The 14,577-nt window shown below is 40.0% G+C and overlaps 1 protein-coding gene and 1 non-coding gene across 2 annotated transcripts in view; one reads left to right on the top strand and one right to left on the bottom strand.

Annotated features, from left to right (window-relative positions):
* Nucleotides 1-14,577, bottom strand: part of MREG (melanoregulin) — a 74,216-nt gene that overhangs the window by 51,063 nt on the left and 8,576 nt on the right. Inside the window, exon 2 of the mRNA XM_072617602.1 lies at nt 1,116-1,275. Within this exon, the coding sequence (XP_072473703.1) occupies nt 1,116-1,275 (160 nt within the window). The remainder of the gene's footprint in view (nt 1-1,115; nt 1,276-14,577) is intronic.
* LOC140512907 (U6 spliceosomal RNA) lies at nt 3,021-3,123 on the top strand. The gene has a single exon (XR_011969967.1). It is a non-coding gene; the product is annotated as a U6 spliceosomal RNA (small nuclear RNA).

The raw sequence follows: 14,577 nt of genomic DNA on the forward strand, positions 1-14,577 counted from the left end.
TCAAGTTCTTCTTAGAGAAATGCTACCCCTTCATCATCGGCAAAGACTATTGCTGTATGGATTATAATTATTTTCATTGTGATCTTTTTGTCAATACTCATTATTAATACTGCAACATGGGATGACCAAACATGCCATGAAATAATGTTTCTTGTTGCCTTTGGACAAATGATAAAAAACTGTTCTGCCAATTCCTTTCTTTTCCTTGGCAAGGAATACCCGTGAGCCATCCTTCCATTTAGCAGCAATTTCCTCCTTCCTTCTGGTTTCATTTATAGCAACTATAGTATATAGCAAGGTGTCAAGTTAATATGATTCAGCTCCTCCAGCAATATGGGGGATAAAAAATCCACTGCTCATTGGATGGGGATCTTTAGAGTAGTAGTATTCAAACTAAAAGTTTTTTGGTAATCTAAAAACCTGTGTGATTCTTAGTACCTTCTGCCCCCCTTTTCTAGCTCTCTGCTATTACCACTGCAAGAGCAGAGAAGTCACTGTCTTGTTGCTACTGTTAGTCCTTCATTCTCGAAGAGGACTATGACACCACGGAGGTGATGCCATGACATGTAAGTAAATTCGAGTAAAGTGAGGAAGGGCTGTGCAAAGTCACCAGCCTCACTTTCTCCTCCAGAGCCATCTGGATCCAGTGGCCAGATATGGATCAGGACAACTGGAGATGGTCCAGGATGCAGTAGGGGACCTTGACCTTTTCAAGCTAAGGTCTTTCCAAAGTCTCAGTCTGACTGAGGCAGCATCCATTCAGTGATTAAGGCTTAACAAGAAATGAGGCAAAGAATGGTCTCTTTAAAAAAAAATAGATCTGAGAGGGGAAGACCCTCAGGAATCCTGACCAAAACAGAAACAACTGAGCCAAAAAGGGTACAAACAATGATCAAATTGGGCTTGGCCTGGTACCTATTGTTGCTTAATCAAAGAGAGCCAAAGTGATTTGCTGGTGAAGAGAAAAATCAAAAACAATAAGAACTGAAGTCCATTTATCTTCCAAACAATGAATACCTTAAGACTTCACCTCAGACAGATCCACATTACCAATATTTTACCCTACCTGACAATGTGAAGAGTAGGTTCTCCAAAGTTATTGTTAGATGACTTACCTCTGAATCTTTGGGCTGCTGATTTCGAATGACAATCAAATTATACAGTATCCTATCATCATCTGCTTCTGTATGGGATACATCATGAGGTATGCTCCATAAATTCTTCTCATCATCTCTCACTAGAGTTGCTCCAAAAGAGGAGTAAGGATTGTTGCCACTAGAATTGAAAGTGGGGGGAAAGAGAGGGAGAGAAGTACAAAGTACAGTAAATTTAGAGAACAATCATATGTAGCACCCTTCTTTCTTTGACTTAGACAATTAGCCTTTCAAGAATACCTAGACGCTAACAAAATAAAATTGCAAAAAGCAAATCAACAAAAATTTCTATTACTTAGTCACAATACCTTTGGAGTAGTCTACTTGCTACCAATTTCCCATATTCAAGATGATTTTTTGATGGTTTAGTTCCAATTTCTGGTTACAGTAAAGTGCCAAATATGTAAGTAAAGAAGGTATGCCCAGGAAGGCCTGATAATGATTTCTCAAAATCAGAGTTGGAAGGGACCTCAGTGGCCATTTGGTCAATCCAATTCATGCCTGAAAAGCAACTCCACTATAATATACCTGACATGCACCTTCCTGAATCCATCTTTTGTGTCATTGAGGAGTTGTGTACCATGACAAAGTAAGCTCAGTGTGAACTCTCCACGCTCTGGGAAGAGAGTCTCCTTGCCATTTTAACACCACATGAAGGATGCTTCTTCACACATCTGGGCTACCCCCTTCGTCTTGGCATTTAAAATGGGGAATAAATGCAGACTGAAAAAATCAGAGAAAAGAACCACAGATGGAAGAGGGACTATATATACATAGAGGCTCCAGTTCCCTGGAGGAAACTACCTAAAAATCATTCAGTCATTCTTTAATATAATAAATGATCAAAGGGACAACCCAGGGCCAAACTGGTTCAACCTTTATCATCCACTTAACTTTGTCAGGGGGTTGAAACAACTTAGGAAATACAAGAAAGATTTAGGAAGTCCTACTCTTGGCTATATCTTCTATATAAGAATTCAGATGACTCAATCTTAATATTCCCCATTGGGTTCCATTAGATGCTTTCTGGTTTGTTTCTTTTTCTCCAAGAGAACATCGTGCTCTTTCTGGTTCATGAGGGTGATCAAGTGAATCAATTCCTCAAATTCAAGGTTTATGGCTTATACCTAATTATAAGTATTTCTGTCCCACAAATGTCCCTTACTCCCTTTTATCACACTTTTAGTGCAAAAATGAATCAATTGCAATTCAAATAGGTATGTCCATGCTGATTAGCTGCTATAAGAAAACTCCTCCTATTCTGAAGCTCCCACAACTGGATCACAGCTAATTGCTAACACTGATATAACTGTTTAATGTTTGCAAAGTGCTTTGCATATATGTATGTCATGATCTTTACAAGACTGGGAGGTAGGTGCTATTATAATCCCCGTTTTACAAGATGACAAGACAGGCTGAGAGAGCCAGACTCACGTAACTAATAAGCGCCTGAGGCAGGATTCAACCTCAACTTCCCGACTTCAAGTAACTCCAGCATTCTACCCACTGGGCAACCCAGCAGACTCAAAACTTCTCCTTTGCTCAGTCTCAAGAGGCTTCACAAGATATAATTGTCACATGGAACCCAAGGTTTGGTGGGCCCATCCAATTCAATGTATCTGATGAAATTCTAATCTAAACCTTTTCCTGGCCAAAATAAAATGTTCAGCTATCTCCTGTCACATCATTAATGTGAATTTAACAATCTAATAATTGAAAGAAAGATAAAACTAGGAGCCATATAAACATCTTAACTAGTCTGTGCTAGCTGTGATGTTTACTAAGTTGACAAGTATAAACAGATCTTATGGAAGACTTTAGTTCCCAAAAGATGAAAATCATTTTGAGGTTAAGGACCATATATCCTTGCTCCAGCAGCAGCTATATCAAAATTGGAACAATACGGAGAAGAAAACCACAACCCCTGAACAAGAATGATGTGCAAGTTCAGGAAGCAATCCCTATTTTTTCAGTAATGATCCTCCCCCTCAAACCTCACAGAGTACTTTATACTTCTTTAAGGCAATAACACTCTACAGCATTATAATAATTGTCTGTGTTTGTATCTTATTTTCCCACTAACCCTAAACCCCTGGAAGACAGAGACTATATCTTACCTAAATTTTTTTTTCAGGAAGACTTAAATTCAAATCTAGACCCAGATACTCACTATCTATGTGACCTTGGGCAAGTCATTTAGCCTGTTTGCCTCAGTTTTCCTGATCTGTAAATGGGCATAATAGTAGGGACCTACCTCCTATTTGTATAGTACTTAGCATGGTACCCGGCACATAGTAAGCGCTATGCAAGTGTTAGCTCTAAAATTATCTCCCTTCATGCCAGCAGAGCACTATGTATACAGTTGGCACTTAATAAATATTTGCTGAATGGTCTGCTCTCCTATCTCCTTCTACACTAGGGATGTGGAAGGTACAAAATAAAGACTTAGGTAATAATCATCATAATTAACATTTATATAGTACCTTAAGGTTGGCAAAGCACTTTGCAAGGATATCCCATTGATCTTCACAACAACCCTGTGAAATAGGAACCATAATTATCTCCCTTTTGGAGATGAGGAAACTGAGACTGAATAAGGTTAAGTGACATGTTCAGGGCCACATAGCTATTAAATACAAGCAAGGATTTAAACTCAGGATTTCCTGACTCTAGATCCTGTACTATATTCATTATGTTACTCACTTGCCTCACTATGCCACATCTCACTATCTCAAGAATTGAAGAAAATGAACGGATATTCAAATCACTAAAGAAAATCCAAGAGGTATTTAGTTTCACCACTTTTTTTAAACTTCCTCAAAGCAGCAAAGTCAGAAATCAGCCAGAACCTCAGTTGGCTCACCAATGACAATAACATCTCAACCAAGGGCGTAACCCACTCTTTCTCTGTCAGACCACAATTTCCTTTTCTCTTCTGGGTATAATACCATAACCCACAGTATCCTCCTCCATGCAAGGAAACAGAAACTCAAGAAGTCTTGTGAGGCCCAATGATGTGAGCACTCCTGGCCTGTCCCATCAATCAGGGTCAGGGTCGACCCATCAGTGACTGAATTATTTTCTTCCCAACTATAGTCAACACCTGTGAGTCCAAAAGTAATAAAATAAGGCATAAAGTGAGTAGCTTCCAATATGGAGCTGTTGTCTAAGAATTCTTGCTAATATTCTCTAACCTTCTGGTCCCCAGACCTTCTCTGCTTGCTCCTACAATTTTCTGTCTATTTCTCCATGCCCTCGGTGACTTTCCTGGACTGGACCTTTCACCCGTCTAGATTTCTTTTTTTCTGTTTCTTCGTTTGTGCTAAATTTGAGGTCCAAGCTATTTCCCTGTCTTCCCAACCCTGAACTAGAGAAGGCCAACATTTGGCACAGGTATGTATGTGAAACTACATAATCTACAGTTCCATATGTTGGTTCTGTCTCTGGAGGTGGGTAGCATCTTTCTTCATAGGTCCTTTGTAGTTGACGTGGATTTTTATATAGACTGCCTAGATTTCTAATGCCCAACATACACAGCCAGTTTGCTAGATCACCACCAGTTTGGATCTGCTTCCCACTAACTGGGTCCCACTGTTCTCTATATCCTATAAGAGAATTTCACCCTTTACCTCTCCTCCCTCACATCATGGACAGCATCAATCCTCAAGATGAGTGAAAAGTGAAAGAATTGTATAACTTTGGACCAGTAAGAAGGCAAGAATAAAGGAATGAAAAATTTGTACCAAAAGAATGGAGAAGGGAGAAAATTGTCCCGAGATTTCTGATTAGGCTTTGTAAGGCCTCTTTTTACAAAGCAAGCATATATGGGGTTTAGGATTTAAAAAACCTGTGGAAAGATTAGAAGAAAGAGAACAAAGTCATGCTAGACAGAGGCCAATTCTATTCTCTGCCTGTGCTTTCTCCCTACTCCCCAACCCCCTTTTTAGTGCCTTCTCTTCTCAGTCTTTCAGGACTATCTTCCTTCAAGGCCTAGATCTGTCTGGTATCATGTCTTACAAAGGCCCTCCCTAAGTCTGCCCCTTCCCCCAGACCCCAGTGAAAGGTGCTTTCTCTGTCTCCTCAAATTTCCCTAGGAGATTCTGCCTGGTTCCTCTTTTTTCACCAACACTCCTTATTTATTTTATTTTGTATTTCCTCGGTAGAACATAAGCTCCTTGAGGGTAGGGACTATTTCCTGCTGTGTTTTGTTTCTTTTTTTTTTTATTCTTGTAATCCCAAGCACCTAGCCCAGTGCTTGGAATAGATGGGGGACCTAACAAATTTGTGGGATTAAGAACTGAATACATAGTTCCCAAAAGGTCCTAAAAAAAAGGAGAGGGGTGGAGCCAAGATGGCGGAGTAGAAAGACGTACATACTTTAGGTCTTCCCCCACAGCCCATAAAAAATACCTGTAAAGACTTTCAACAAATTCTAGAGCAGCAGAAGCCACAGAAAGACAGAGTGGAGCAGATTTCCACCTGGAAGGCCAATGGGAAAGGTCTGTTGCAGTGGACTCAGAGTGGAGCCCAGCCCAGCCTCCAGGATCTGAGAAGAGAAAAAATCCCGGAAGCAGGAGCAGTTTGAAGATCCCTCAACCCCCAGACACCAAAGGTGAATGAGAGGGCTTTTTCAACCTGATCAAGAAGGGAGCAGAGTCCACTCCTGGCCCCAGCCCAAGGCCTCGATGCAGGCTAGGCAGCTGAAGCTTCTGGAGGTCATGGCAGGCAGGCAGCAGGCAAGGTCCATTGTTCCATTGTTGGAGCACTGAGCATAAAGCTTCTGGGGGAATTGAGCACCTGATCTGAATCTCAGCCCTGGGCAGGGTCCTGGGGTGAGCAGGAGCACTAGGACCCTCCTCTTGACAAAGGATTCAGAAGTCAAGTAACTGGCTCAGAAAATGCCCAAAAAAGGGGGAAAAAGTAAGACCACAGAAGGTTACTTTCTTGGTGAACAGGTATTTCCTTCCATCCTTTAGAATGAGGAAGAACAAAGAATATTGTCAGAGGAAGTTAAGGCTCCTGCATTCAGTACCTCCAAAATGAATATACAATGGGCCCAGGCCATGGAAGAGCTTGAAAAGCAAGTCAGCAGCTTGCTAAAGGAGACCCAAAAAAATGCTGAGGAAAATAATACCTTTAAAAAATAGGCTAATTCAACTGGAAAAAGAGGTCCAAAAAGCCAATGAGGAGAAGGTGGCTTTAGAAAGCAGAATTAGCCTAATGGAAAAGGAGGTTCAAAAGCTCTCTGAAGAAAATAGTTCTTTAAAAATGAGAGTAGAGTTCAGGGAAGCTAATAATTATATGATAAACCAAGAATTTGTAAAATAAAACCAAAGAAATGAAAAAAAAATAGAAGATAATGTGAAATATCTCATTGGAAAAACAACTGACCTGGAAAATGCATCCAGGAGAGACAATTTAAAATTATAGGACTACCTGAAAGCCATGATCAGAAAAAGAGCCTAGACATGATACTTCATGAAATTATCAAGGAAAACTAAACTGATATTCTAGAACCAGAGGGCAAATTAAATATTGAAAGAATCCACCTATCACCTCCTGAAAGAGACCTGAAAAGAGAAACTCCTAGGAATATTGTGGCCAAATTTCAGAGTTCCCAGGTCAAGGAAAAAATATTTCAAGCAGCTAGAAAGAAACAATTCAAGTATTGTGGAAATACAATCAGGATAACACAGGATCTGGCAGCTTCAACATTAAGGGACTGAAGGGTTTGGAACAGAATATTCCAGAAGTCAAAGGAACTGGGATTAAAACCAAAGATCACCTATCAAGCAAAAGTAAATATAATACTTTAAGGGGAAAAAATGGTCATTTAATGATAGAGAGAACTTTCAGGCATTCTTGATGAAAAGACCAGAACTGAAGAGAAAATTTGACTTTCAAACACAAGAATCAAGAGAAGCATGGAAAGGTAAACAGAAAAGAGAGATCATAAAGGACTTTCTATAGCTGAACTGTTTACATTCTTACATGGAAAGATAAGATTTGTAACTCTTGAGACTTTTCTCAGTATTTGGGTAGGTGGAGGGATTACACACACACACACACACACACACACACACACACACACACACACACATACACACACACACACATGTAGACAGAGGGCATAGGTTGAGTTGAATAAGAAGGAGTGATAGCTATAAAAAAATAAAATTAAGGGGTGAGAGAGGAATATATTGGGAGGAGAAAGGGAGAAATGGAATTGGGCAAACTATCATTCATAAAAGAAATAAGAGAAATCTTGTTCAATGGAAGAGAAAAGGGAGGAGGTGAGAGGAGAAAAGTGAAGCTTACTCTCTTCACATATGACTTAAGGAATAACATGCTCACTCAATTTGGTATGAAAATCTATCTTACACCACAGGAAAGTAGGGGAGAGGGGGACAAGTTAGATGAGAGGTATAATAGAAGGGAGGGCAAAAAGGAGTAACTAGAACTGAACACTTTTGGGAAGGGACAAGGTCAAATGAGAGAATAGAATAAAGGGGGGGACAGGGTAGGATGGAGGGAAATATAGTTAGTCTTACACAACATGACTATTATGGAAGTCTTTTGCAAAACAACACATATGTAGCCTGTATTGAATTGCTTGCCTTCTCAGTGGGGATGAGTAGAGAGAGAGGAAGGGAGAGAAGTTGGAATTCAAAGAATTAGAAATGAAAGTTGAGAATTATTATTGCATGTAACTGGGAAATAAGAAATATAGGTAATGGGGTATAGAAATCTATCTTGCCCTTCAAGAAAAGTGAGAAGATGGGGATAAGGGAAGGGAGGGGTGTGATACAAGGGAGGGCATATTGAGGGAAGGGGTAATCAGAATGCAAGGTGTTATCAGGTGGGGGGAAGAGAGAGATGGGAAGAAGAATTGGAACTCAAAATTTTGTGGAAATGAATGTTGAAATGTAAAAATAAATAAACTATAAAAAAAAAGAAGTGATTAAAAAAAAGAAAAAGAGAGCTTCTACTACTCCTTCCACTCCCCCTCACACACATACTGTTCCCTGTGCCACCCTCTCTCCCACAATCTCTACAACCATCTGCTGATAATAAATATTTTATTAACATCAGGCATTCAAAAGCATACTGAGAGGCCCCCATGATATTATATACCGAACAGATGCTTTTTGCTCCTGTAGAGAGGATTAGAAAGTCTCAGAGATTCCACCCCCAACCTCCTCTAAGGATCAATTACTAAACTGATTTTCTGTATTTATCTTTAATTGTGTCTCAGCTAATAAGATCCTGAATGGTTTACAAAGGCTGCTCATCCCTGCTAGGGACTCTGGGAGAGATAGTATATTGTCCAAAGCCTAATCAGTAGGGGAAAAAGTTCTTTAGGGACAGTTTCAAAGTGAATTCTCACCACTGACCTTGAGCTGGGGGACTAGATCCCTGAAGGTCCCACATTCATGAGTCTAGGTTTTTTGTTGATGATATAAACTTCAGGGACTTTACTATTCACCTCCAAAGGTCATGTGACTATTTTATTTCTTAAGACTAAGGCTCAAAGGAGCATGAAAAGACTTCAAAAACCAACCAAGAAAATCTTCCATTCCCCACCTAACCTAAGTCTGCCTTCTTATCCAAACACTTATGAAGCTAACATTTTTGAAGGCAAAATTAACTTGCCTACCTAAGTTTTAATAGCTTTTAGCCTTATTTTGCATCTTGATCTGTTAATATGAAAACAGCTTGGTGGTCTTGAAGCAGCAGTGTGGTCTCCTGGATACACCCCTGACCCTGAAGTCAGGAAAAGGGGACAGGAACAGGCACTTAGTAAATGCCTACTGTGTACTAGAGAATGAGCTAAGTGACTTACAAATATTATCTCATTTGATCTTCACAACAACCCTGGGAGATAGGTGTTGTTATTAGCCCCATTTTACAGATGAGGGACTGAGGCTGAGAGGGGGTAAGTTCTTTATTCATTGAACCACTTACCTAAAGAAAACACCATGTTAGGACCAATGGAGGTGATACTTAGGAATGGGAGCCTCAAGTCACATTAACAGAGGCTGTGGAGTATGAAAATTATCATTGGATATGATATTACTAACAGTGTATCAGTTCAGAGAATTTCCTCCTGGCTACTTTGCCTTCAATTCATATAAACTCTGAACAGATGGTGTTTATATCACATTCATGATCCATGACCTAATGTCATATCATGTGCCTTACTCTGAGCTCCAGACTAAGTCTTCGAACTTTTCACTCACTTTCTCTTCTTAAATTACAAGGAGAGCCCTTTATCTCAAAAGCTATAATAAGATATGTAATTCATATAGCACTTTAAGATTTGAAAAGTGATTTACATATGCAAGGTGTCCCAAAAGTCTTAGTGAAGTTTTAAGCCTTAACACATTAAAAAACTTTTGGACAACCTAGATTATTTTGTACGATCCTCATAATAACCCTGGGAGGTAGACTCTACAGGCATTATTAATTCCATTTTATAGATGAGGAAGTTGATTTTCCACAAGGTTAAGTGATTTGTTCATAGTCCCATAAAACATTCCCCAGCTTCTTTTGTCAGTATACATAATACCATGGAAGGGCTAGCAGTAGGCCTGAAGTCAGGAAGGTTTGAGTTCAGATTTAACCTCAGACACTTACCAGCCATGTGACCTTGAGCAAGTTATTAACGTCTGTTTGTCTCAGTTTCCTCAGCTATACAATGGGGATAAAAATAGCACCTACCTTCCAGAGTTGTTGTGCAGATCAAACGAGATAATATTTACAAAGCACTTAACACAGTGCCTAACACTTAGTAGGTGCTATAAAATAGTATCAGCTACATAACCCTGATTCCATTCATCCATAACTAACTTGCTAACTTACCCCACACTTACAGCTATGACATATCTCAGTCCAATCCTCCCAGAATTATTATCCCCATATTTACAGGTGATTAAACTGGGATTTGTACCCAGCTAGTAAATGATCAGCACCAGAACCCAGGTCTTCTGATCACCAGTCTAGATCTCCTATCACTAAACCACACAGTCTTCCTATAGTTAAAATGGTTATTATGTAAGTTTACCCATTTCTACATACATAACATAAACTTCCATTCTTTTTCAATAGAAAGGTAATAAATTTCCAAGCAAAGGAAAGCAGAAATATCCCCCTTTCAGGAATCCGGATGTTAGCTGCCTGTGTGTTTGCTGGTAATCTAAATATAATGCCTTTCCCTGGAACCTAGAATTGTCCCATTACCAGATTTGCTTATCAAAAAGCTACGCATAATCCACTTTATTCAAAACATTTTTGGTAGGTATGTTACTGCTCACTGCCAAAGGTATAATATGAAGTCACATTCTCTGAGTCTAGTCTTATTGAGACATAGTTTCCTCCTGGAGTTTATAATATAGGTTGGGATGGGGGGATGGAGAGAGAGAGAGAGAAGAGAAAGCTGAGGAGACAAGTACTTAAGTAACTAGAGAACATGATAAGTCTCCAGGGAGAGGTGGAGGTGGGGGGAACACTGCTATTCAAATTTCAAATAGATTGCATCTGGCTTTTGGGGAAAGGATGAAAAGAAGTAAAGGCTGGATGGGGAGTTGGCATTTGTGTCAGACCTTGAAAGAGTCCCTGTTTAGGCAAAAGCAATAGCATGGGCAAAGACAGGAAGGTAGGAAAGTTAGGGGCTGCTCTTGCATGAACAGTGAATGACAAGCATACTTTTGGCAAGGTATCACCAACTGCCTCTTCCCACTCTAGGGCTTTGGTCAGTTTTTGTGAAACTGATCCCTGTTCTTCCCCCCAAATGTAACCATGGAAAAGTCCGAGAGTCCACTTCCAATTCCCCTCTTTCTGAGTCGTCTTCCCCCATTAGAACTTAAACTCCATGTGGTCAGGGACTATCTTGCTTTCTTATACTTGTATCCCCTAAAGCTTTGCACAAGTGACCTTATCTACTACTACTATCTACTTCATAGGACCATAGATAAAGAGTTTCAAGAGCCTTTAGAGGTCAAATCCAACCCTCTCATTTTACAAATAAGGAAACTGAGTCCCATAGAGGTTAAGTGACTTGTCTTAGGTCACACAGCTAGTAAGTGTGTGAGGCAGAATACAAGCCTCAAAGTGATCAAATTTCACTAATCTGGTCATGTGTGTGCTCTTATTTTACTGGCTTTTGTTACATCCTCTTTAAATTCTCTAGCATCGGGCTTCTTGCGCTGGACCCACATCACCACTGTGATGGAATCCATCTTACACGGCACCTTTCTGGCTTCGCATTCCTTGTTTGTCTCCGCTGTTGCTGACTCCTGGTCCCCCTCTGACTCCCATTATCCACATTTGTTGTCTTGGCTGCTCATCGGCCAGCTGCTGGCAGGCACCCAATTCCCCTGTGCCCAGACAAGAAATGTTCACGCTCTTGGAATTTGGATAAGGGCAGCAGATTATGCATACAGGGAGAAGGGACTAATAAAGAAGTTAGGATATGCAGTAATCCTAGGAATGAAAGGGATAAACCCAGCCTTGCTGCTCCCCATCTCACTCAGCCAGAAATAGTGTAGTACAACAGAAAGATATCAGGGTATCACAAGGTGTGGAAAGCCAAGAGGCTATACAAGGATCAGGGGGAAGAACTCAGTTGGCCAGGGCGGGTTCTGCTGACCAACTTATTCCTGTCTCCTCTTTGCCTTTTCTAAGCTCCTGAGACTCTGATTTCCTGCCTGAACATTCAGCAATCCCATGCTAAGTCCCAGTCTCTGCCTGGACTTAAGGTTTCTACCAGACCCTTCCAAATTCCTCTGGTCTGGTCTGCCCTGTGCCACACAGATCCAAAACAAACAGAACAAGAGCAAGTTGTGCAAATATTAGCAGAGTAAACTCTGGTATGACATTTTACAGGGCCTCAGTTTCCTTATGTTTGAAAATTAGGGGACTGGACTATACTACCTCTAACATAGCTTCCCACTCTAAATCCCACGATCACTGAAAAAACTTTGAAAAGCAAATGAGACTATGACATGGGGGGCCTGGTTCTAATCCCAGTTCTCTCACTTACTAATAGTATTATTTTGTCATCCTCCAAAGGCAAGGAGAGCTTACCTTGGTAGCCCTCTTTATATGCTGTATCAATGTAATGTTGGTGAGTTGTTTCAGGTGTGTCCAACTCTTCATAACCCCATTTTGAGGTTTTCTTGGCAATGATACTAGAGATTTTGCCATTTTCTTCTTTAGTTCATTTACCAATGAGGAAACTGAGGCAAACAGGGTTAGGTGACTTGCCCAGAGTTACACACCTAGTAAATGTCTGAGGCTGGTTTAAACTCAGGAAGATGAGTCTTCCTGATTCTACTTCCAATGCTCCACTGTGCTGCCTAGCTGCCCTATATCAATATAATACAAAAATGCCAAAAATGAGGTCGTGGGAAAAAAAGATAAAATGCAGAAAAAAATGGCAAAAAGTAAATTGCTTTTCTAGCCATCAGCAAGCATCTGGTGCCAATAAATATTTTAGAAACACTGTCTAATAAGTCCCAATCTATAACTGCCATATGCAAAATCGTGATCATTTCATGGGTAGAGCTCTGGTTGGTTACCTAATTGATTTCTACTATGTTACCCAGAAGGGCATTAAAAAATAAAACAATCTTCAAACACTTACTAAGCTCAATGGTAAACCAGGCAACATGTTACAAATATAATGAATTTTAGGATTTACATTGTAATGGGGAAGATAACAATCACTTTTCAATTTTAACGCAAAGCAAAACTATGAGGTAAGAGGGTGAGTTTTACTGATTCCACATGGTATAAACAAATCTACAGCTATAAAAATAAAATAGGCCCACATCTGATTTGTTGATATTACATGCCACATTCTAATATAGTTAGAAATAAATATGCCCATACCAAAATCCACCAAAGAGTACAAATTTCTGGTTTCCCTATATTTTAAAAAGTATTGAAGATGCAGCATGGTACAGAGGAAAGCGTATTGGAATATGAGACATGAGACCTACGTTCATATCCCATCTGGGCCACCTACTATCAGCTTGCCCCTATGTTGAGTGTGACTACTTAACTTCCCTGCGTCTTAGTAAAAAAGACAAGCTTGGACAAGATGACCTCTAAGGGCCTTCTTAATTCTCCATCTACTCTGCTATGATCAAAGACAATCTTATAATATTCCCCAGAGATTTTGCACATGTTGTGCTAAGCAAATATTTGTTGAATTGAATTGAATGCAATGTTGTTCAGTCTGTTCAGTTGTATCCAACTCTTCATGACCCCATTTGGAGTTTTCTTGGCAAAGATACTGGAGTTGCTTGCCATTTCCTTCTTGAGTTCATTTTACAGGAGAAGAAACTGAGGCAAACTGGGTTAAGTGACTTGCCCAGGGTTACACAACTAGTAAGTATCTGAGGCTGGATTTGAACTCAGATCTTTCTGATTCCAGGTCCAGTGCTCTACCCAATGTGCCACCTGGCTGGAATTAATCAAAACTTGATAAAGTGTTATTCAATTATGAAGAATTTAAGAATTGAGAGGGAGGAAACAGGCATTTATTAAGTGCATATAAGTTGTTTTTCCATCCATTACAGAGTAAGCTCCTTGAAAGGAGATAGTATTATATTTCTACTATTATCTCCCACATCACCCAGCACAGCTCTAGATGTACAGTAGGCACCTAATAGTCTAGCTAGTCTTGTAAGGTATTTAACCTTTGGGGGAAGAAATGCTAAAATCAAGCACGTGTCAAATTCTGAAATTTCCAACTATGGAATGTTTTAAAAATGAAAATGTAAGGAATGCGTTGTTTAAGCTGAAGGCTACACAGTCACAAGGTTTACTTTCTGCAAGGGTTGAGGATTTTTTTTTGGTTATTAGACCAGCTCTTGTGTATCTGGAGGTATTTTCTCACATAGATCAAGCTGAAATATAATCTATTTGTCTCAAGGTATGTTCTCACTGTCTTCAGGATTAGTGGTGAAGTGGAGGCACTGAGGAGGAGGCAGACAATTTGCCAAGAATGTATTTGCTTGGGTATATGGAGAGCACATGATTGAATGACTCAGTGGGCCACGTGAGGCCCTTTAGTCAGATGCCCAGGCAACAGTATGCTGGGATGTAGCAATGGCTTTCAAATAAAGTAGAAGGCCCTTCCAGGTTGGATGTAGGAAGATTAAAGATTGGAGAGGCAACAGGGTATAGGGTTACAAGCTGAGTGTTGGCCTCTCCCCAGGAACTGAACCCCCAAAGACCTAAGGATCTGTGTTTTACAGATGTGGAAAGTGAGTCATAGACATACTAAATGTAAATGACTTACTCAATGCTGGAGGACCTACAGCAGTTCTTAACCATTTTTTTGTATGTTGTAGTCACTTTTGGCTGTCCAGTGAAGCTTATGGATCTTTTCTCAGAATAATATTATTAAATGTAT

This window comes from Notamacropus eugenii, chromosome 6 (genome assembly GCF_028372415.1).
Source record: "Notamacropus eugenii isolate mMacEug1 chromosome 6, mMacEug1.pri_v2, whole genome shotgun sequence".
Classification (NCBI taxonomy): domain Eukaryota; kingdom Metazoa; phylum Chordata; class Mammalia; order Diprotodontia; family Macropodidae; genus Notamacropus; species Notamacropus eugenii.